This window comes from Strix aluco, chromosome 4 (genome assembly GCF_031877795.1).
Source record: "Strix aluco isolate bStrAlu1 chromosome 4, bStrAlu1.hap1, whole genome shotgun sequence".
NCBI lineage: Eukaryota > Metazoa > Chordata > Aves > Strigiformes > Strigidae > Strix > Strix aluco.
Window position 1 is genome coordinate 112083140 of NC_133934.1, and position 22821 is coordinate 112105960.

The following is a 22821-nucleotide window of genomic DNA, read 5'->3' on the forward strand; positions in this document are numbered from 1 at the left end:
TTAAGGAGTATTTAAGGAAAAGGTAGTAAGTTGGCCTGTGTCCTGCAAAATGGGGCCCTATCATGCTATCATATGGACTGTATTACAGCCAAAGCTTTTTTTTTTTTAATCATTAGCAAGGCACTAAGAAAAAAATCAAAATGCTTGAAGAGATATTTTGTTTACGACCCCAGAAACAAAAGATGTTGCTGTACCTTAGATTTGAGAGAAGTTTGCCTCTGCCATCATAACTAAACAGATCCTTTCTTTAAAAGAAGCTGTGTATTATGCTGTTACAATATTTAGCATGCATTTATTTAACCACAATTGTGCAAATTACTTGGATTAAAACCTCAGTTCAACTTCAGAAAAAGAAGTAACCCACCAAGGATGAGGCAACTTTTTAATGCTTAAAGCTGTATTTCAAACTAATATTTTTGTCTTCTCTCAAAAATAATTACTGCTGTGAAAAATACCATTGAACCATCTAGTAACATAAGGTGATTTCAAGGCTACTTTTTATTACAATAGTTCAGCCCTTTTCAGCTTAAGGACAGAGAACTGTATCATCTCTTTGATAATTGTGTATTTGGAGAAATACTACCTGACTGATGTAATGCAGTATAATTGATAATGTCATATAATTGATAAAACGTTCACATACTTTATTTTACACTTGACTATTATTTTTGACTAAAATAATGTAAAGTCATCATAAAACACCTAAAGAAGCTTACACGTGTGCTTTAGAAAGATGACTTATCTCGAAGTTAAAATTATGAAAAACTACTTGTACGGCATTTAGAGTCTGATTCATCCCCCTTGACTTTAGGTACTTAAGCAAGTACCCAGTTCTGGATTCTAGTGACTCTAGGCTTTCTCTTATATAAAATGATAAAAATAGGTACTTGAAGCTCATGTGGGCTTACCTGCACTTTGGAGGTGGCAGCTACTTTTTTTCCTACCACCTACTCAGGGATCTGGAAATGACTTCTAGCTTTGACATCTCAACTGCCTAGTTGAGATAGATGGGATGAATATGAACCATTTTAAAACAATACATGCACATGCAGAAAAAAGAAAAAAAGACGACTCACGGCCTTTCTTTGCCTCCTGTAACGATCAAACCATCTCTTAATGTGGTATACATTGTGAAAACAGGTCCATTGTGAGCTTTGGCCACAATTCGTATCAACACATGATCTTTCCAAACACAAACATCTCCACTGATAGTACCTGTAAATGTCAAGTTATTCTGAAAAGGGGAAAAATATACTTATCATCTGATTCTAAGCAAGGCAGGAAGAAAAAATTCAGAAATAAAGATCATCACCATTTGCATTTAGGCTAGATTGCTTTTATTTGCTCCTATAGAAGAGCAAATTGTAGAAGGGATAATAAGAACCTGTAGGGACAAAATAATGAGGTACTATATTCTTGTCTGAAACATGCTTTCTAGTAGCTAACAGGCTCTGCACTGCAAGAAGAAATGCAATGACTTAAGCTTCAGCCATATGGTTATCTGTTTTCAGCCTATCAGGTGCGCAAACTGTGGTAGAAAAGTAGAAAACCAAGTACAGTTTTGACATTTCACACGAACAGGCAATTTGCCCCTCCTTGTTATGTACATTATGCTTGCAGTCGTTGTCAGGTGAAAGTACTCACTGGATTACAGTAACCATTAGTTTATGAAGAAAATGGTTTAATTTAGAACTAAAAGCTGCCTGTTCTTCTTTACTGCTGCTTCCTGTTTTTGAAAGGTAATAAATTTAATTACCTCTCAAATTTAAGGGCAATTTATTAGGGTACACTTAAAACAGAAACTGGTTCTTGAGCAAAACTGTTTTAGTAACTTAGATGAACAATCCTAAAACTCAGTATCACGTGTAGTATTTTAGAGTACCAGTATGCACATACAGATTCGCCAAGTACACTTTCCTTGACTGAACTTGGTTGATGTTATACATCCTTTTTTTAAGGGGGGGGGGGGGGGGGGGAGGTGCCCTAATAAATGAGTAAATAAGAGAGGACTGGAAATTAACTTGGGAGCAGATCCTCTGATCATCCTCACAGCATAACTGTTGGGCTGTTTCCAACTCCTGTTTAGGAGCACCTGAACTAGCTCCTTCTGAGGCAAGGAAGAACACTCCCAGAACTACTCCCTACAGCAAGCATGCAGAACACACCAGGTTTGGCTTTATTCCATTTGCACAGCTTTTTACAAAACCCCTGCAAGCTTTGCATCCTCACTACTCCCTACAGCAAGGATGCAGAACACACCAGGTTTGGCTTTATTCCATTTGCACAGCTTTTTACAAAACCCCTGCAAGCTTTGCATCCTCAAACAACCTCATACCAGGACATACTTCAGCACATGCAGCATACAGCCTGATTTTCACACTAAGAATCTATCCCTCCATAAGAAAGTTCACAGAGATTTCCCAAACCCCATACTAATGCCTGGGCTGTGCATCTCTATAACAGTTATCATTTGGAGGATATCTTGTTGCTTTGTAGGACTCTCTCTTAAATCAGAGACACACCACTCTGGAAAAGAGAGTCTCAAGAAATGTGAAACCAGAGGCCAGTTACAGTTTCAAAAATCAACATCAATAGTGTAAATTCAGTCTGGACCCAACAAGCAGATCAGCAAGCAGGACAGTAATACACACAATAAAAGAGAAGCACCACTTCATGGAAGAAATCTCTGGCTATCTGTTCAGCTGAAGAGGTAAGTGCTGCTCACATAGAGCAACTTCTGAAATAGCAAAGCCATGGAACTTAGCAACATGGCCTGCACCTGTCTAAAACCACCCCAAAGCAAAACAAAACTCTACTGTGGTCGTCTAACAGTCATAGTGTTAACAAATGTTCCAGCACAATGCTGCTCTCATGTCAACCAGAAGGAGTAATGTATACAGATTATAGCACAATCACCCCCAGGCAGACATAAAATTAGCCTCATTTCTACTGTTTGGTTCCTGCTGTCTAGAGTCAGCTTTGCTTTACCTGGATTAAATACCAAGCAGTGTATTATCAGTCCGAAGCACCTATGTTTGTTTCTTTTGAAAACATACAAATCCATAATCTTCTTTCTTTTCTGTTCCAAAAAAAGCTGGTATTAGTTCTAACTAAAGGGCAAGTATTAGAAACACTAAACTGAGTTTAATAAAACAACTGACATTATCAGGTTAGAAAAGCTTACTGAATTGAATAAAAGAAGAGTCAAAAAATTTTTGTTTGTATGCATTCTAAAATAGTTTGTTGAGGTACGTACCGCTCCAAAAGCTACAGATAGCATTGTTTGCATTCGGGCATCTTCTATGGAGCTCAGCAGCCCTTTTTTACTGAGAAGAGCTCTTCCAGCCAGTGTCCAGAACCTCACGTGTTTTACTCCCACAGAAACAAACTGAGTATCTGAATCTGGTCTGAATTCTGCTACAAATATACGCTGGTTATGACCAGCTCGGCTGGCAATTTTGGCACCTAGCAGAAAGAAAAGGACATTTTGAATTTGCTGAGAAAAATATACATTTATAGTTTAAGAAAATATAAAAATTATGGGAGAATGATGATTCATCCAAGGCCACACAGGTCAGGAAGAAAAGCACAAACTACTCCTAAATCAAAACTAAATTAAGATGCAGATAAAAAAATATCATTTAATAAGACCCAGTAGCAAAGCATAGCACCTAATGAAGGTGTCATCTACTTATAATTTTCAATTTCCTCAGGAGTATAAAAGAGTTAGGAGCTCAGATGCAAGTCAGTTTCCATCTCATCTTAAATTCCTATGGCTCCTCTGAAAATCTCAAACTCTGGACAAATTACAAGAGACATGAATGACTTCTCTGCAAATTTTGTCCAAAGTTAGAAAACTTTCTTCCTTCTGCAGAAAATGCAGAAACTGACTTGGTTACATATGGTCTTAGATTCAAAGGTAATGTTTTTCTAGTCTCTTCAGATGTGTTAAAATCAGACATTTTGACCCACATGAAGATTACTCGATCTGGATCTTTACCTGCCATGTTGAATGACTCTATCAGCTCTTAAGAATAAGCACAGGCACGTTCTGACTGAAACAGCAGTGAATTGCTACATGGGCTTTTACCACACATCTTTCACACTACCCAAGACTGTATAAATACACATTTGGCATTGCATTCAGCTCCATGGGATCTAGCAGACAAGCTGTGAAGGATTACTTTTTAATAACTTCATAGCTGATCTTTAAACTTCTGAGAGATACTAGTTGATCAACGGAAATCTCCAAAGAGAGAGGACATAAACCCCTAAGACTAGAAGAATCTGTTTCATAATCTGGGCATGGCTTTGCCAGACAGAAAGGAGATGAGGAAAGAAGCTGACCAAATCGCTTTAGCCTAAATCCTGAACTCAGATCAAAGCCAATCTGAAAACATGTAGTATAGCTTAAGACACCAATTACCGAGCTGCACAGAGAAGCTGTACTGGCATCGCATTTCTGCAATCTGCATTTTTTGCGGGATAATTTTAGGAGTACAACCACCTAGGCAATAATCAGACTTTAGAGAAGAATAAGAACAGAGAAGAATAGAAAACTTCTGGGAACAAAAAAGACTTTATAGAGTTTTTACCAAGCAGCAGAAATGACTAGGGAGGAAAAAAAAAAAAAAAAAAAAAGAATGAAGACTACAATTTTATTTAATTATTCTAATGGGAAATCAGTGAACTATCTTGATCTTTACCCAACAGTTCCACAGGAGATACATTTAGCAGTTACTAGAAGGGGTAAGTACATTTATTTTACCTGTTCTTGTTCAGTGCACAGTGCAAAGCATTTATTGCAGTAATTTTCAATCTGCTGGTATTTTTATGCTGCAATTGCTCTTGACTCAAGCCAACAAACCTCTAACAATATAAACACTTTTGACAAAAACAATTGCTTTCCTACCTTCCTGCCACTTCCAAATGGTAATGGTATGTTCGGGATCCAGCCCTATGGAGAGCAGCAGTTTGCCAGTGGCACTGAAACTGACTGAGCAAACACCCTTTGAATGGTAGCACCGCAGTACTGACAGTGTCTGTTTGTTCATTGCATCCCACACGTGAATAGAAGGAGCTGTAGCTACACAAATATAAAAATATGTAATTAGTATACATTTTGAAAATGTCTAATGATTTGCTTATTGAAGCAGTTAATATTTTTTAATAAGACAAACAAAATTGTTTTGGTCAGATGGAAAAAAAAAAGAAAGAAAAGAAAGGAGATTTTGGCCTCCCCTTGGAAACCAATTTATGGCAAACAGGATCATTAAGCAGGACTAAGAAGCTGGTGTCATCACACTACTGGAGATGAAAACTTTGCTTAACCTGTTACTGGACTTCTGAAGCAGAATCTCTGAAAGCAAGCTCTCTTCTGTTTTTCTTCCAGTAAAACTTAGCTCAGCATGCAAACTCAAAACCCCTCATAAATATTAAGTAGATCATCAAGAATGTAATTTCTACATGGAGTGTCTGGACAACTGATAGCTACAGAGAAATTAGTTTACAGTGCAAGGCCAAAATCTCCTTTTCTAGAAAGTGGCCATCTGTCTGAAATGCATGCTCTCTTAGGAGAGCATCAGCTGAATAATCAGCTTGCTTACTGATGCAGAAGAACTTAGGGTATTTAATTTAGTTTGCATCGTTTAGACTGCAAATTCTTTGCAGTAAGAACTGTCTTTCCATGCTACTAATGTATGTGATTATTTCTATTATGATGACAGCTTGTTTTTTTCCAAATGCAATGCCTTCTCCAAAGATCTTGCAATCCATGTAGTTTGCAGTCTCTGAATAGCATTTAGGGCATTTCTAGGACAGTAAGGTTCTCTCTCAAACTTCGTTATCTCTGATCTCTAGTAAATCTGACTGTAGAGTCTGGAGGTAACTAGTCATTGTCATAGACCCAGATTCACATAAACTAAATTCTAGTTCAGCTCCATGCTTTGTGTTTCTACCCATCTAAATCTAGTCCCTCAAAGGCACACATATGATGGGAAACAGTAGGCACAAGGATCTAGGTAAAATTTTAGCCACATTAAACTAAGTTTTTGAGTCCAATTCCACAGCTGTTCCAAAACAGTCTTTAGAAAAACCTTCCTAATTTCTTCTCTTTCACTTCTGAATTTCCTCTCATGTCACCAACATACTGTTATCATTACCTTTTGAGAGGTACTACAGCATAGTATAGACATTCCATTAAAACAGAAAGGACAAGGGTTGGCAACAACTTGCATGTCTCAATATTTTCAGCAAACTCCTTGCTGTCCTTATGGGAAGCTGAGGGGAAGGAAAGCTTTATTATGGCTCTGAAGTATTTTTTTCTCTACAATATTGCCCTTGGTAAAATTCTGAATTGCCCTTGACCCATGCATCTGCTCTATAACCTATAAAAAAACTGGCAGACAGAAACTTTCACCTGAATTTCATGAATAAGAACTGACAACAACTTTCAGAGCAAGATTTGCAGGACAGAGAACTTGGACTCTTAAGTCCTCCTACTTGATGGTGTTCTTCTCAGAGTCTCTGTCCTGACATTGCGTCCTGATTGTGGAGTACTCCAGCTGTTCAACATCTGCTCTCACAAGAGAGATTTTCTAAGGTGTCATCTCCTTCTGGGAGAAGTTAGATAAAGCTACCATCGGCTGGCAGGACAAAAAATATCTTCAGTAAGATGAAGCAAATCTATACCAAGTCATTATGAAACTTAATTTGCCATTCCAGCCTATAACAAACATTACTGCTTCAAGAAACCCTGCATCACTGTGGACAACAGAATATTGGAACTAGAAAAGCAAAAGCTGTTGGTAAAAAATGTGCCAAGTAGCCATCTAGAAAGTTTAAGTGAAACTACGCAACCTTCTAATGAAGGCAGGCAGCAGCTTGGATTCCAGACTAATGGTGGTTCCATGAAGAAGAAAAAAGTAACAGCGCTGGTTGCAGGCAGCAACAATAGAATTTAGTAATATGCACAAGCTCAAACTAAACTTGCAGTAGGAAGAAGGCACGTGAGAGAGGGAAAGTCTCCAGGCATTATATGCAGGAGTAGAGATGTTCTTTCATATAAACAACCATATCATCACTGTTTCTTTTATACAGTTTAGAAGTGTGGGAAAATGTACCTACATTCTTCCTCCCATCCTTAGAGCAAGCACAATTTGGCATATTTAGAAGAAGTCAACACACATTAAAAATGCCATTGTACATTTGTTCTTCACAGAACAAGCTTTAGATCCACATGAAGATTATTATACTTTCTAGGTATACATGAACACACATTTATGCATCTCTGAAGATGTGTCACAAGACAATTATGGCCGCTCCACAATGAACTCATTCACACATGATGGTGATGAATTTTTAAGATTGCAGTTGAAAAAACAACATATTAATAAAAAATAGCTCAGTCAAGACTGTCAAACTGTCAAAGACCCAAAATGATACAGAAAAAAAATAAACTGACAGCATAACAAGCATTTTGGATCAGTGGTAATAACTGCATGACAATCATACATAAATGTGAAAGGTGATTTTTTTTTTTTTTTTTTCACTCAGTCACCTAGGCCTCCTCAATGGAATTTACTTTAGAAATGCATATTTAAAATTATACGCAATTGAGTGTCTAAAACAGATGTTAATTGTCAGCCCCAACATGTCTATAAGACCTGCAAGCGTACATAGGAATGCTACCAGTAACAGTATGTATTAGATTCGCTAATCACTGGGCAGCAAGGAGGGAGTATGCTATGACAAAAGTAGTTTTTAAGTGTGTTCTAATATTTTAATTGCTTCTATATTTACAATTTGCTGAGCTGTTGTGGTTTATATTCAGTGCTGACAGTAATATGACTGATACAGGGTTTTAATAAACTAAAAATTAATTCACATCACTTACTGCTCTATAAAGCTGTAGATGGCTACTAGATAGGCTAACTACACCTGAAGATGTCAAAATTTTATTTCCCTTACCTGACATATCTGCTGAGTCTCCTGTAATGGAAAAGCAGCAGAAAAATAATTAGACCAGAAATAAGATAAGTGCTAAAGAAAATATACGCCACATTTAGTGTCATTTCTTCACACACACCTTGATGTCATCTCTTTGCAATGCAGCAGTACCAATACTGCTTTTAGTGTTAAAGATGAACAGTTACTGGTAAAAGGCGGTCACATCAGAAATAAAAATTCATAGAATGAATATATTTTGATTTCCATTTTGAGTTACAACACAGAAGTCTAGTTTTGGTGTATGTTAGGTCTCTCTCTGCCAAATTAAATAAAAAGCATATTTTACGTGTTACTGATATTTTAACAAATCAAGTGAAAAAAAAATGCTGATTGCTATTCTGCTAAGAAGTAATGTTTGAGTCTGATCTTGACAAGTGGCAAATACACCCAATGTTATTCTATAGGAGCATTAAAAAAAAAGTCACAATTATGAAGGTTCAGGTACTGGGAAGTATTACCGAGACTCTGCATTACAGTTTAAAAATACCTGAAATAATGTTTCTGTAAATCTTTTGAAGATTTAAATCAGGATGGTAAAGTTATGTTTGTGCCAGTCATATCAAGAGGAAAAGTAGTAGCAGTTAAGTATGTTCTTCATGGAGTATGCACTCCTTAACATCTCTTCAAAATCTAAAAATAAATTTAGATAAAAATCTAAAAAGCATGTTTTGTAGTTTAATTTTTAGGTGCAATTGGCTCCTGATTTGTATGCCTTAATCCACATTACAAAGCAGTCAAAATTATTTTACTGCTAGTTGATGTAGAAATTATTATGAAATAAAAAAGCATTAAGGGTCCTGTGTTTCTTCTTGGGTAAGACAAACACTGAAGAAAATCCATGCAAAGAACAAATTTTCACATTATGCCTACGTTCTTCCTGTATATTCTATCATATGGAAAGGCAAAAAGGGCCAGATTAAGAAATACACTGAAAAAGCAAATTCCTAAAGACAATAAAAGGTCTGTAATTCCTGCAAATGTTCTTTGCAATCAAACCATAGGCAAAAATCAGCTGGTAACTTTTTCCATTGGCTGATAGATAATTTCCATTAATGATTTCTTTAAATCAATGTGAGGTAAGAAACTCACCAAGAAATAAAGATTTTTAAGTTAAGTAGTTACTACTATCAATAAGTCAAATTGAGTAAGACATGCACCTAAAAAGCCAAAAGATGGAAGCAGGTAACTGACAGACTGACCATCTTTAGATGAAACATCTAATAAAAAGCTACAGGAAAAAAAAAAGCTATTCTGGCTAAAATAAACTAAGGGGTTCTTTTGTATTCTATGCTCTAAGAAAAACAATGTGGTTTTGAATCCGCTGAGAAACAACTGAAGGTATGAAAACAGAAATTGAGTTGTAGGACTACAAAAATTACACTATTCTGCAAAATCTAGAAACACCAGTATTAGTGCAGCTATGCAGATGCACAGTGGGCTTTTTTTCTTTTTCTTTTTTTTAATGTGGTTAGTTCATAGATCAGTTTTAATGTTGCTATGACACATACATATTTTCCCCCTAAATCTAGGTTTATCTGTAGAGAAACACCATTAAGGTTTTGGTTCTGCCTAGAATATTACAACTATGTATTACCAAAACACCACGTAGGTATTATAAATCTGCCTGATGGGATAAAACCTACGTAAAGTGACATCTATTTTAAGAATTCTAGGTTTAGTCCATATAGAAATGAAGGATAGTTCAATTAAGCGTCTTTGGAAGGGCTATGGCTCTTTGGAAGGCCTAGAACAAGCTGATAATTAAGTAAAACCAGACTAATTTCATGGGGCTTAACATTTCTTAAAAAAATATTTTTGATAACACTCCAAACAAAAGATAAGCTTAATCTTCTTTAATGCCTCAATATTTTTTGTTCAACTTTATTAAATTACACCCAAAGAAACATATAAAGAGGACAGGTAACTGAGTAACACTCATACAAACGGAGATAGCATAATCAAGTATTTTTGTGATTTATCATGAACTCACAAGGCCCTAATTGCATGCTTTTATGTCAATTTCTTTTTACAAAAATACAAACATACCTACTTGGCCAGTTGCCACTATGTTGGTAAACTTGGGGTGTTGATTTACGGTGAGGCACAAGATATCATCATTGTGTTCCTGGTAAAAAGACTGAGAGCCTAAAAAAAAAGTCCAACTTTAATTAAAATATTTATACACACATAGACATGGTTAATGTTTGAAAATTTTATAATATTTGTTAGAAAACACATTATGGTGATGTTTGGAGCTTAAAAGCAGGAAACAAACTCCTAATTTTTTATCCTGATTTTAACACATAGTACTCAATAACTTGGAACTAGTCCCTCAAGTTTTCTCCATCAAGTTGCTTAGATATACCAGAAACAAATGGCGTGTGTTGCCCTTTAAAAGGTCTAAGTTATCTAAACTGAATTGGTTATTGGGAATGAACGTATGTGATACAGAGCACTCAAAAGTAAACCAAAGAAAAAATAAACTTAGTCTTAGAAAAAACATTAAACTACAATGACCCCACTGTTCAGCTGTTTCAGTTTCTGTGATCGTTTTAACAAACAAATTTCAGAAATCTAATGCCAAAATAATCAAATCTTTACCCCCTTCCAAATTCAGTTACCAGAAACGTTTCAATGTATTTAGTTTGCTTATGCCAGCTATTATGAATCATCTATACAGACTGAATTTTCAGCAACAAATAATAATAATTTTCCCACATACTTTTATAAGATTTAGAGCATACCAGTTACTTCATAAACTGTAATTCCATATGTGTGAAGAAACATTTTTCCTCAAGTGGATTTTCTCCTACCTGTTGCCACATTATACAAGATCCCAATAGACGCAGTATGATATATTACATCAGCACCATCATTCAAATAGTGCACATTGTTTCTACAGTCCTTGCCTCGGTACCCAAACACCAGCTCCAAAATTAGGTCCTAAAACAAGATATTTACATCTATTAGATACTCAAAACCTTAAAGCAATTATGAACTTTACAATCTTCAATGTCCTTATGCAGTAAAGGAAAAGGAGTTTAACAATGTCTCAAACCAACAGAAGCTGAGATTCTGCCTTCCCTGTCAGCTTTTATTACTGCTCATTCTTGTACACAGTCATGTCATACTATCATCTCTGTTTGGTGTGTGCCGTAGAATATTTATACGTGTATACACACAGGTACATATATACAGAATGAGATACTCATACACATGCATATAAATAAATAAATGTATATAAATAAACAACAGTGAGACAAGAAGAACATAGCTCTTTTGACGCAGCTGATACTAAGAAACAAAGAATGACAAACATTGGTCCACAATTTAATTCCAGCTGACAAATAAGAAAGCTGAATTAAAGCCTAAAACTTCTAAAACACTGATGGCAAAAAGTCATTTATTATGCTACACCAAACATTTTGTTTCATATCATAGAAAATATTTCAGTTGATATGAAAAACTGCATTTTTCAAGGTTAGATGAAATTTCTACTTCAGATTAATCAAACGTGAGTGTATTTATTTGCATTGGCCACGTAATGAAAAAAAAAAATAGGTACCCAAGCTAAAGGCAACATTAATAGATTTTAAAAAATTATTTTATGTTTAAAACTGTTAACAGTGATGAATTTTAAACAAAGTTTTAAAATAAATTTTTAAAAATTTTGCAGTAAAAGATGCTTAGTTTTATTAGTGATAATACACCCATTAATAATCCAGTTATTAAAACAGAATATATTGTTTTCTACACACAGCATTTAAAAGGTTTTATTGTTACTAGAAATTAAGTTGTGCTCTGTTTCGCTTGCAAAAAAAAAGTAGCATTGGGCTTTTCTGGATTTAAAAAAAAAAAATTCTCCCTTCTTTTGCTATTTACTCACTATTCAATATTTCCAGCTTTGATAAATTTAAAATGAAACGATTATTTAGTGTGTCCACAAATGTGTCAATTTCTGGAAAAAAAAAATCCTAAAAGGAGAGGAAGAGGGTATCAATGTTGTTCTTACCTCTATAGGTCTCTTTTTCTTCCCAACATTATTCGTCTGAAGTTTCTCCGGCTGTGGCAATGCCCTACTAACTGGGGGTCTGAAATAAAGAACTGTGAATAAGAGAAGGCTGTCCGTCACCCATTCCATACTAACACAGTACCTTCCAACCTGCTACTGCATATGGAAAACTTATAGCTGTATCTTGTTTAACTGCTATTTGTATTCATCTTTAAAAGAAACACCTCTGTCAAAAAAACCCCTACCTTTAACATGTTAGGTTTTCCGACAATTCTTCAACAATCCATGAAGTTAATGCAAAAGCTTGTTTTACAATAAATGACACTGATGTAATATTCTTAGCTTTTTCATCCTGTGTTCTTAAGGCATTTCCATCTTCTCTGTAGCATTTTTTTATTGGATAAACTTTAAAATCTTACCTGATCTAAATACTAGAGATAATCATTCCTGTTCCCACATGCCTTCAGTAGGCCCTAACTTTTCCTATTTTTGCCATAGTTTGTAAAGAACACCAGGTACACCTGCCCATTCACTCTTACATCAACAGAAACGAGTTACTGATCAACACTCAGTTGGAAGTAAACCATCACCATGCAAATGCATGAATATCAGCCATAACTTAGGTTCCACTGTTCTGAATAGCCCAGATTTAATTAAGAGTTTGATAAATATCTGTAACATATCTTTCAAATTATGTTCAACTGTTCATATATGAAGAACCATACAAACCAGTAAGTTTTATTTAATAAAATTATGAAACTATTTCTAGCAATTTTCAGGAGCACTGGTTATTGATTCTATATATACAGCATATGTGGCCATGAAAAGAAACCTGTAAGTTTGACCCTTAAGACGAACAATTAATTTCAAAATAAATTCTACATATAGATTCAATGAAATCTAGATGATTTAATCCAGTAGGCAGTGTGACAAACTAATATCACACATAAAGCAACAGCTCAGTTCCCTTTCATATTCCCTTTTTAGTATGAAGTATTTTTAATTCCTTCTCTGCTCTTGAATGAATCTGATGCAAAATAATCACTATGTGTTTTCTAGACTATGATTTGTTTGTACACTGTATATTTTGAACTACATTCAAAAATTATTTTTTTAGTTTTGAAAATAAAATGCCATTTTCTGAGCTTTATTGCTCCATTTTCCTTGCCCAATTTTAGTACGATTTATAGACTGATGTCACGCCACCAATCAAAAGATTTGTACATATTATAATGCAAATTATACAGCAACTATAAACTGTGCTCCAAGATGCTTCAATTACTTCCTCTAAACTTAAAAGACTGTAAAGTACCATTGGGGAAAAAAAAGTATAAAAGAAAAACAGATGATGAAAAATTTCTGTCTGGTAGAGAAGTCTGTCCGATGCCTGGATCACCCAAACATGATCAAGTTTATTAAAATTCACTATTGTGTTAGATAGGGCCAGAGGAAGGTAACCAAAATATTTAATTCAGCTTCACAAATCTAGATTTTATGAAACGTAAAATCTTTATGACAGAAAATCCAAATACAGATCTAAAAAGAAATAATGATGGTTTACACTGGATAGATAACACAATGAGTCTTTTCACAGGGAGGGAATATGGACTGTATTAAACAAATTCTTATCAAAGTATAAAATAATATTTGAAGTTAAAAAGCAAATTCAAGCCATGAAGGAAAATAACTAAGGTTCATGTTTTAAATTCACTCATAAATAAGTGCAAATTAAAACAGAGAACACTAATTGAAGTACAGAGAAAGACTTTTGTAACTTCACAAAGAATGGTAGTCTAACAGTTGCTTTTTCCTACTCCAAAATTCTTACTCTTGGATAACAGACTTCTAATAAACAGGCAGTAAAGGCAAAATCTAGAGGACATCTACCATATATAGCAATGCAGATCAGAAAAGTAGTCCAATGTGGACATGCACTAAGTTCTCCATGCTCAAAAGACAAATATTAAAAGATAGCCACATTTAAATATACTCTTTCAATCCTGCTTGAAATATGTCTGGTAGGAATGTACCCCCAGAACTCATTCCCAAAGGTCCTCAGTTACAGATTTTTTTCCTCTCTGAGGTCTCCAGTTAGAAGGAATTCACATACACCTTGAGACAGAAAAGCAAGACATTTCAATTTCTTTTGCAGTTATAGCCTGGACCTAGCTCACAGACTGTCCCTTAGTCTGCAAAGGTGAAAAAAGTATCCTCCTAACTTTTGGAAAAGAGGAGGAAAAGCAAACCATGCATAGTCTGGGCTGCCCTCACCATCTATACAGGCATGTTGGCCAGTACAGGAAGCAAGTAATACATCTATTTTCTGTCAGCAATCCCAACACCCAACTTGATGACCACTCTTAAATCACTACTGTCTCTCAACCAGTTCTTTCCAGGTCTTATACTTGATGTGAAATACCTAGCCTCCCCGGCTATTTTCCAGGTCCTTTCTTCTCTTTCCTCCTATCACCACTGACTGACTCCTAGCATCCTCTTATCTAGCCTGTCATTACAACAACAGTATTGCTAAGTATGATTAAAATTCTATCTTTTTTATTTTAAAAAATAAAGAAACTACACTTTTATTTAGAAGTTTCTAAATTATCAACAGAAAACACTCCCAATAGGTCACAATGTTTATCGTACTAAATATATATGGAGAGAGGTCATCTGAAGTTTTACAAAAAATCTTTGACTGTATTTGTTCCCCATCTTCACAGAAAATGAGTAATTTCTGTTACAAATACACTGATCAAGAGGTAGCAGGTATCTATCTCCCAGTGCCATAGAGGCCTTCTTATCACTGTGTGCTACTCAAATTGAATCAAACCCAACCAAGTAAAACTACTGAAATGCATGAACAAAAATTGAAAGGCACAGATTCTGTATGGGGAATGGGCTTTCTGAAAGCACTTCAGTGACACAGAGAATAAAAACCCGCCCTTATTCATTCAAGTAAATGAAGAGACAGAGAAGGAGAGAAACTAATACAGCCCAGGTCCAATTAAAATTCGCTGGGGTGTGGGGGTGGGGTGGTGGAAATCAGAAGCTTCATGAAACATCTGAGGTAAATTTACATTAAGATTCCCTCTTCTCTAATAAAGAACCATTTTTTATTTTCCGATACCTTTCTGAAATGGTCACACCGACCTCCCAAAATATTAAGAAATAAAGCTTTGTTTGGGTTTTGGAGTGGGTTGAGTTTTTTTGCATATGAATCTAAGCACTGCTTAAAACTGAACAAATTCTAGTGCTTACAATCTCTGAAGTTAAATGGCAAAATAATAACCAGCTCTCTGTCTGTGTAATCAAAAGTCTTTGAAGAATGAACAGGGTTAAGAAGTTAAATGAATTGCACATACCCATGATTATACATATCCTGTTATTTTATGGCTAAGAACTGTAGTTATTGAAATATATCTAATACCTGATTTATGTAACAGGTTAATGATATCAAAAGCTGCTAACCATTTTTTTCCTACCTACAGTTTAACACTTTGAATTATAATTAAAATTCCTTAATTCCGTTGATACCTCCGTAATTGCTACTCATTTATTAGGTAACTAGGAGCACACTTATAAATGCAAGAAGTTCCTTAAAAAACACTTATACAAAAGTGGTTTCTTAAAAACCACTTAGATAACGTTAACTTTAAATCCTTTTTTAAATTGAGCAAACACAACATGTACCTTTCTCTTTTTAAACATGGAAGTCAGGAACAGCTCTGAAGTGCTGAAAATTGGAAGATTGTATACCAGTGATTCTGGTGGTCCTAAGCATTAGTTTCCCCAAGAATCAGAAAGGTGGGGGGGTGGCAGGGAAGAGGAGCATATAATAAAGAGTATCAAGGTTCACTAGTTTTCCACTGTCATGTTACCTCTTCTCTCATCCCATGCAGGAGCTATAAAATCGAACAGCAAGTACAGTAGGGAGTACTGCAGAAATGTGAGACTGGCATGCTGTTTGTTGTGCATGCTGCTTCTACTGGCACGTGTAGAACTTAAAAAGGCTTCTGGAGGAAAATAAATCAAGCTGTCAATGACATATTAAGGACTAAAAAGACAATCACGATGCCGCCTTACTCAGCTGTGAAGCATCACCACCCAAGATATGATTGCCAGCAGAAAAAAAATCCAAACTTTCTTTAAGAAAGGAAAGTAGAAAAAGATACACTCCTCTTAGAGTTCCAGAGAGCCTTCCTAGCTGAGCAAGAGGCATAACTTCTGATGCTTTTCAGACAGCAAGGAATCTTTAAATGTGGCTTCCTTAGATTACATTGCAGCCAGCACACAGAACAAAAATGACAGATTCTAAATCTAGGTATCTGCATAAATTTCTCTATTACTGTGAACAGCAGACTAAGAAGCATATCAATAACTAGTGCCACTCTTAAAAAAAAAAAAAATCTGTTAAAAGTAGCACAAGGGTAAATGAAGATTTCAGATCAAGCACAGACTACTATGCATTACCATCAAAAGCCGCACCTGATCTGAAGCAAGAAGTCCAAACTGTGGGGAACTGAGTCCAGTTCTCTTAAGACAATTCCTAACAATCTATCCATAAAAAATACCTTTATGCCCATCTCAATTTAGAGCTTCTAAGAAAAAAGGCATTCCCAGAAACACTATTATTTAGGAGGAACAGTGTACATTTATCAGTTGTCAGAGGCTAGTGCTGTTTGACAGCTGTTGCAAAGATACGTAAAAATCAGAGACTGAGAGAGGACTGCCTAGGTCAGGTGAGATTCAAGGAAATAAGAAAGATACATCTAAAACAGCAGAGGAAATCCCTGTAATTAGACATTTGAGGTAAAGAAAATGAAAAGTAGGTTTAACAAGTTTTTCCCTGGAAAAAAAAAAAAAACAACCAACCATACCAAACCACCAAAACCAAGTTTTTAATAACAGTAGGAAACTTGATGACCATAGGTTATCCAGACAGCTCTGGAGTAGAAGTGAGTAACAATGCTGGTGCTGAGCATGCAGGCAGCACACAACGGCTGTAGGCTCCATCCCTAGAGGTCAGTCCTGCTTTACAGGTGAGGGCAGGGGAAGATAGAGCAAAACTGCCCAATCCACCTCCTGCTCACTCTAGAATGCTTCCAAATATTTTAGATTTTTAAATTCTGATTTGTCATGGACAATCCAGCAACAGTCTTACTACCGTTACTCCAGAAATTGATAAAACAGAGCATAAAGAGCCCTTCTTCCACTCGTCACCCTCACATTTGCCACAGAGCACTCAAGCCTCATTTCTTTCATTATTTTTTTTTTCCACCCCCTCTTATTTCATTTATATCCCTGAAAGACAGAGGAAAAAGTGAGTTAGAGGAAAAAAAAAAAGCATAAAAACTAAACAGAGCAGGAGAGCATATCTGAATTTTCATGAAAGCAGTAAAAACTGAAAGGACATGGTTCTGGCACAGGTTTATGTTACTACTGGAAGTGAAGAGTTCTCTGCTGCTTGGATCTAGAATATGGCATTTTATAATATTTGGTGTCTGCTAATCCCTTGTGATAGAATGTGAGAAGAGGTAAAACAATTTCACACTATACAATCACTTGAAAAGACCATCTATACTTAAAGGCTGTACAGATAGAAATGTAGGTTGATAACCATCCTTTGCCACTCATGAGAATACATTTACATTTGTACATTACCATACAAAAGAATAAAGTGAATGTACACCAGTCAACAAAACTTGACAATTTATACTCAGCTATATTATCTCAGAGGTCACCTGAACAATTTATACAAGTAACCATCTAGGAAAGACTTACTATATTGATTCAGAGCAGTGGAACTAGAATGTAAATTACAAACACGTATGTGGTTTTTTCCCAATTAAGTTTCAAGATGACAGCTTCTGCATTTAAAAGCAGGAATGTTGAAGGACACCGGAACACATTTTCCAACTGCTTTTTTTAAAGGTGTGAAAGATGCAGATATTTTTCAATAGTGCTGGAAAGTGACTAATGGCATATACAACACACAGTGGTCATATACCTGCACGTATAACAGGCTGCATGCTCAAAAACTGCGTGCAAAAGATGGGAAGGAGAGCATGAATAACATTTTGGGGTGAATGCACATATGGATGGGGTCAGTTTGAACATGTGGAAAGTTCCAGCCATCTATCATAGGGGAAATAAATACCTTAATATTGGCATTTTACTTTCAACATGAATATAGAATCAGTATACATGTATCTTAATATTTCTTGTTATGAGACCATAAAAATGGAATACAAGCATTTTTAAGTAGTTTGTGAAACAAAGAAATCCCTTTTTTATCATTTGAGACATAGTTTCAGTATTACTGACACTGCTACCTGTGTTATCTTGTATTATGCTGTTGTATTTCACTCCCTTGTTCTATTATTGATACTGAATTTCTAAAGTTACTAACAGAACAAGGAATAGTCTTCTGTGGTTAATATGAACTGCCATGAATTTTTGAGCTCCATGGTAACTTATGATAATGTCAACTACAACGTTTATTTCTGTCTTAAAGATCCAAGTGTTATTTTGGGCATGATTTCATAGAGCAAATTACAGCTGTTGGTACAAAAGTCCCTTCCTGTGAGGTTTGCCCTAGCTGCACCTCATACTTGCAGAGAACTTAGCAACTGATTTTGCACTAGCCTTCAGCATGAAGTGACTTTCACTGCCCTCTCAAAAAGGTGCCAGCAAGCCTGAAGTAGAGAATTAATTTTAAAATGAAGAAGTTCTGTCCATTTACTCTTGGTAAGATTTTCAGAGTCACTTGTGAAACCTTAGAGGTCTGATTTCCATTAGAAGACAATGCAACCTGCTAGTTTTTAAATACTGCTTCTTGACAACAATTAGTCATAATTATTTTCACATGTCCTATGAGTAGTGACATTTGGTACACACTAATGTGGATATAGGTAATCTAATACTTAAATTTAGCAAAACATACACCTTGACATGTCAGGTGAGACTGTCCCATCAAATGTAAAACAATCCACTTTTGAGGTGGATAGCTGTCCACTGGGAACTGGAAAGAGTACTAATATCTATATTTTAATAAATATTATTGAAAAATACTATTTGTAAAACATAGGCAAGTTTAATGATCCATATAGTTAATTTTATATTGGTAGATAAATGAATATTTAGCTTATTGTATGGAACAGAACCACTATGAATACATATAAATTTAAAATTTGTAATACAGCAATATTCTGAAGAGTGACAGGTGCATGGTATAGCACCCAACATGACAGATGGCTTTGTAAGGAAAATGGGAGATGACAGTAAGATAGGGACTAGATAGCAAAATAAAAGCATTACCTGGAACCTCTTTTCAGCAGCAGGTGGGAAAGAGAAAAGGATTACTTATACAAGCTTGGCTGAAAGCTAAGTGTCAGTGAATTATTCATAGAAATAACTATTACTGACTTTCTGGTTTGTTTACTACTTTTACAACAAGGGGATTATTCACAACTTCACAGGTTATGTAAATCTACTATTTGTACAGAAAACTCCCATTCACTTAAATGGGAATTATAAACATGTTGGTATGAGAATACAATTCTTGGGAATGACTCCTACCGTAAACAGAGAAAGAAAGCAGAAGCAGACCCAAAAACCTCTGAAGTATATCAAGTATTTAAAGAGCTGGCAAACACAACACCTGAATTACTCAAAGAAAGGTTGTGCAGGTTTAACTTCACGAAATGAGCTGACAGATAAACAGTCAGCTTATTATGAAAGATAAATGTTCAAGCTCACTCATAAAAATACATTGTTATACTAAAATACAATTAGCTAGTCAAAATGTGTGGAGTACTGAGCACTGCTGACATATAATGTTTTTTCATGATTATTTAATTCAATTTATGTTGACTGAAGATATTTCAGCATCAGTTTCACAAATTTGTTTCACTGGATGAGTTTTCTCAGACATGTATGATGAATACTCCTATATTTGACGAGCAAAAAATCATTATTAACCATCAGAATATATTGGCATGTACAGATTATTTCCTAATACTTGTACTATGCATGGGTATTTTTCATTAATCTGATTAGCAGGTACACTTTCTTTTGATTTGCTTTTAAGAACTACCAAGCAATTCCACTGCAGCAAGGAGGACACTAGTTATCAGTCTTTTTCATTTATAGGTGAAGCAAAAATAATTTTACCCTCATCTGGTATGGAAAACCTTCCAGAAAATTAAAAAAACAGTGTTAACAACTTACAAATGGATTCCAACCCCCAATGAAAATAATCTGTTTTACTGAATCTCTTCTAATTAGTTCCAAATTTATTTTGCCATGCAAGACTAATGCACTAGTTCAGACTGGAAACAGCTAAACCTTTTCTCCCAATACAATTCAAATGTATCTTGAACAGGTTTTACAGTCAGTAACATGCAATTCTTCAAGGACTACAAGAATTCAAATATCTTCAGATATTTTTCAGAATAAGCGTTATGCAGGGGAAATAAGAGCTTCTCCAAGAATAGAGCACAGTTTTCTCTCACAATTTTTCTGAGTCCACTGAACCAAATGTTTGCATAGTCAGAGGAAAATTTGGCAGTTTCAATTCTTTAATCTCCAATTCTACTTTATCAATCTCATGATTTAAGTACGGAACAAGATTTTCCACATGGACCACGTGTGACATATCTAATTATTAGCTGGAAAATATTGACACATATGGAGATATGATCAGATGTCTAATTCGTACAAGGCAGATTTCATAAAAGGCTTTTGTGCTGCCTTCATCGCTGAAATATGCAAGACTTATTTGGAGCTGTATTCAACCTATCCTGCAATATACCTGCATTTCAGTTACCCTTTTCTTGAGCTCTTCAATAAATGCATATTGTTCACATAACGTTTTAGGTTCTGTTGATAAAGTCGTTCTACATAGATCATAACCCAAATAAAAATCTTCCATCCCTCATCACTGGGCCATGCAGTTGTTCCTCTAGACTTTTATTTCCTGGTCACATTTGATTATTTTAGTTGCAAAACTAATAGTTTTTTTCCTTGCATTCAAAACTGGAGATTATTTGGTAAACCTTGATACTTTGGTAATTGGCTTTTTGATTTCCTCAAAGACATGAGTTTTACCTCAGCTTTGGGAGGAAAAAATAGTTACCTCAAACTGGTAATGGGAAACCATTCCTTTCCATAATGTTGTTCTAGTCTATTGCTAGTGATCAGAGACACAGTAATAGAAGTAACTAATGATAATTAAATTCTTGTTTGTGAATAATAAAATCTCCAGAAATTTCAGGGTTTTCAATCTCAGGGTTAATGTCCTGCACTAATGTATATTCCACTGTGTGGAAACCGATTCACAGAAATGTTACCTTCAAAAAGCCCTGCATTCTTTCTAAAGCTGTTAAAAAAAAGTTAACTTAAAACTTAAACTTTCCTGTTACCTAATCGATTCTGCAAAAACTGGGAGAATGCAGAGAGCAAAGAAGCTGCTAATATGAAGTCCTTTGCTATAATTTTTAATTTTGATTATTGGCTTCTCCCCTCTCCCAAATCACACAAGTTGACAGTGCAAAAGGAGAGGAAAAAGCTGATTTTTTTACAAAAAGAACTTTGGAATTTGTGCTGTCTACATTCCTATCAAAAGTCCCTGGAATTGCAAGCAGAAAAATCTAATTGCATTCTGTTCATTTATACAAAACACATGGATGATGTTTGTATAAAATCTCTGAATTTCTCTTTCAGTGGCAATTACAAGGTGATAACTGTGAGGTTCAGATAAAGGAAGACTCATTTCAGTAGCTTTCTCCCTCTCTCACCCCCTTGCACGTACAATTCCTATAGCAGGCAGTTCTCCCTTCTCCCAGTCCCCACCTTCACCTTCTGCATCTTGGGCAGTGTGGCTGAAGCCCTTATGTATTAGGTTATGTATTTTTCCATATGACCTTACACATACACAACAAAATCCTCAAGACAAAAAAAAAAAAAGATTGGAAGCTATTTTGCCACAATGTCTGGCTTTGAATTGCATCTGGGAGTGGATGCAGAGCATTTAAAGAATTTGCAGAAGATATAAAACACTGGGATCTTCCCATACAAGAATCTCAGCACGTGGACTGAGTTATGATATGTATTAAGAGAACAGGATAGTGATGACTATGAGAGACAGACTATTTCAGAGGTTTTAGTTGCTTGCAAATCTTTAGTATGGTACATTTATGGTGAAAAATTAAACAAGAATTCCTGGTTGTTTAGTTCTGAGATCTCCTGGTACAGTCATTCTTATCTAAGGTACATTAAACACAGCATTGCCCCTTTGACAGTGACAAACAGTGAACACTGCAGGGAGTTTAGGAACAGAATAAGAATGCAGTGATATTCTCCAGATTCTTCTCCCAACCGCCAGTGATTTGCAGTTCAGGGAATAGCTGAGCCAAAAGTGTTTTCAAAATTAACCATCCATGATGGATTTCTCTTCTGAGGAATTTACCTAGCACAAAGACATACTAGGAAATAACCTTTAGTAAAGGATAGAAACAGTTTTCCAATTTATTTTGTGCTGCTGAATATCCATAAGCCTCTTACACAACCACATTAGACACACATTAGACATCTTCACATAAAAATATTATCTTTTAATATCATTATTCAGAAATTACAAAAAATTAAAATTAGACAAAAGTGCTGCCTCACAGCCAATGCCATTTTGTGTTTTCAACAGAAGTATTCTAATGTCAATGATATATCACCGTAATTTTACTCCTAGAGAATGGAATATCATTAGTAGAGGTGACCTTAAACTACACCACAAGCAGACCTGAAAT

The 22821-nt window shown here is 35.4% G+C and overlaps 1 protein-coding gene across 2 annotated transcripts in view; it reads right to left on the minus strand.

Moving 5' to 3' along the window:
* The window catches only part of EML5 (EMAP like 5), a 123658-nt gene that overhangs the window by 17135 nt on the left and 83702 nt on the right, over window positions 1-22821 (minus strand). The window contains exons 29-35 of one of the 2 annotated variants that reach the window (XM_074824897.1): window positions 12020-12098; window positions 10821-10950; window positions 10054-10152; window positions 7969-7989; window positions 4913-5086; window positions 3257-3465; window positions 1077-1234 (exon numbers count right to left, since the gene is read on the minus strand). In XM_074824897.1, coding sequence (XP_074680998.1) covers window positions 1077-1234; window positions 3257-3465; window positions 4913-5086; window positions 7969-7989; window positions 10054-10152; window positions 10821-10950; window positions 12020-12098 — 870 coding nt within the window. The remainder of the gene's footprint in view (window positions 1-1076; window positions 1235-3256; window positions 3466-4912; window positions 5087-7968; window positions 7990-10053; window positions 10153-10820; window positions 10951-12019; window positions 12099-22821) is intronic. The other variant, XM_074824898.1, reaches the window with a different exon arrangement.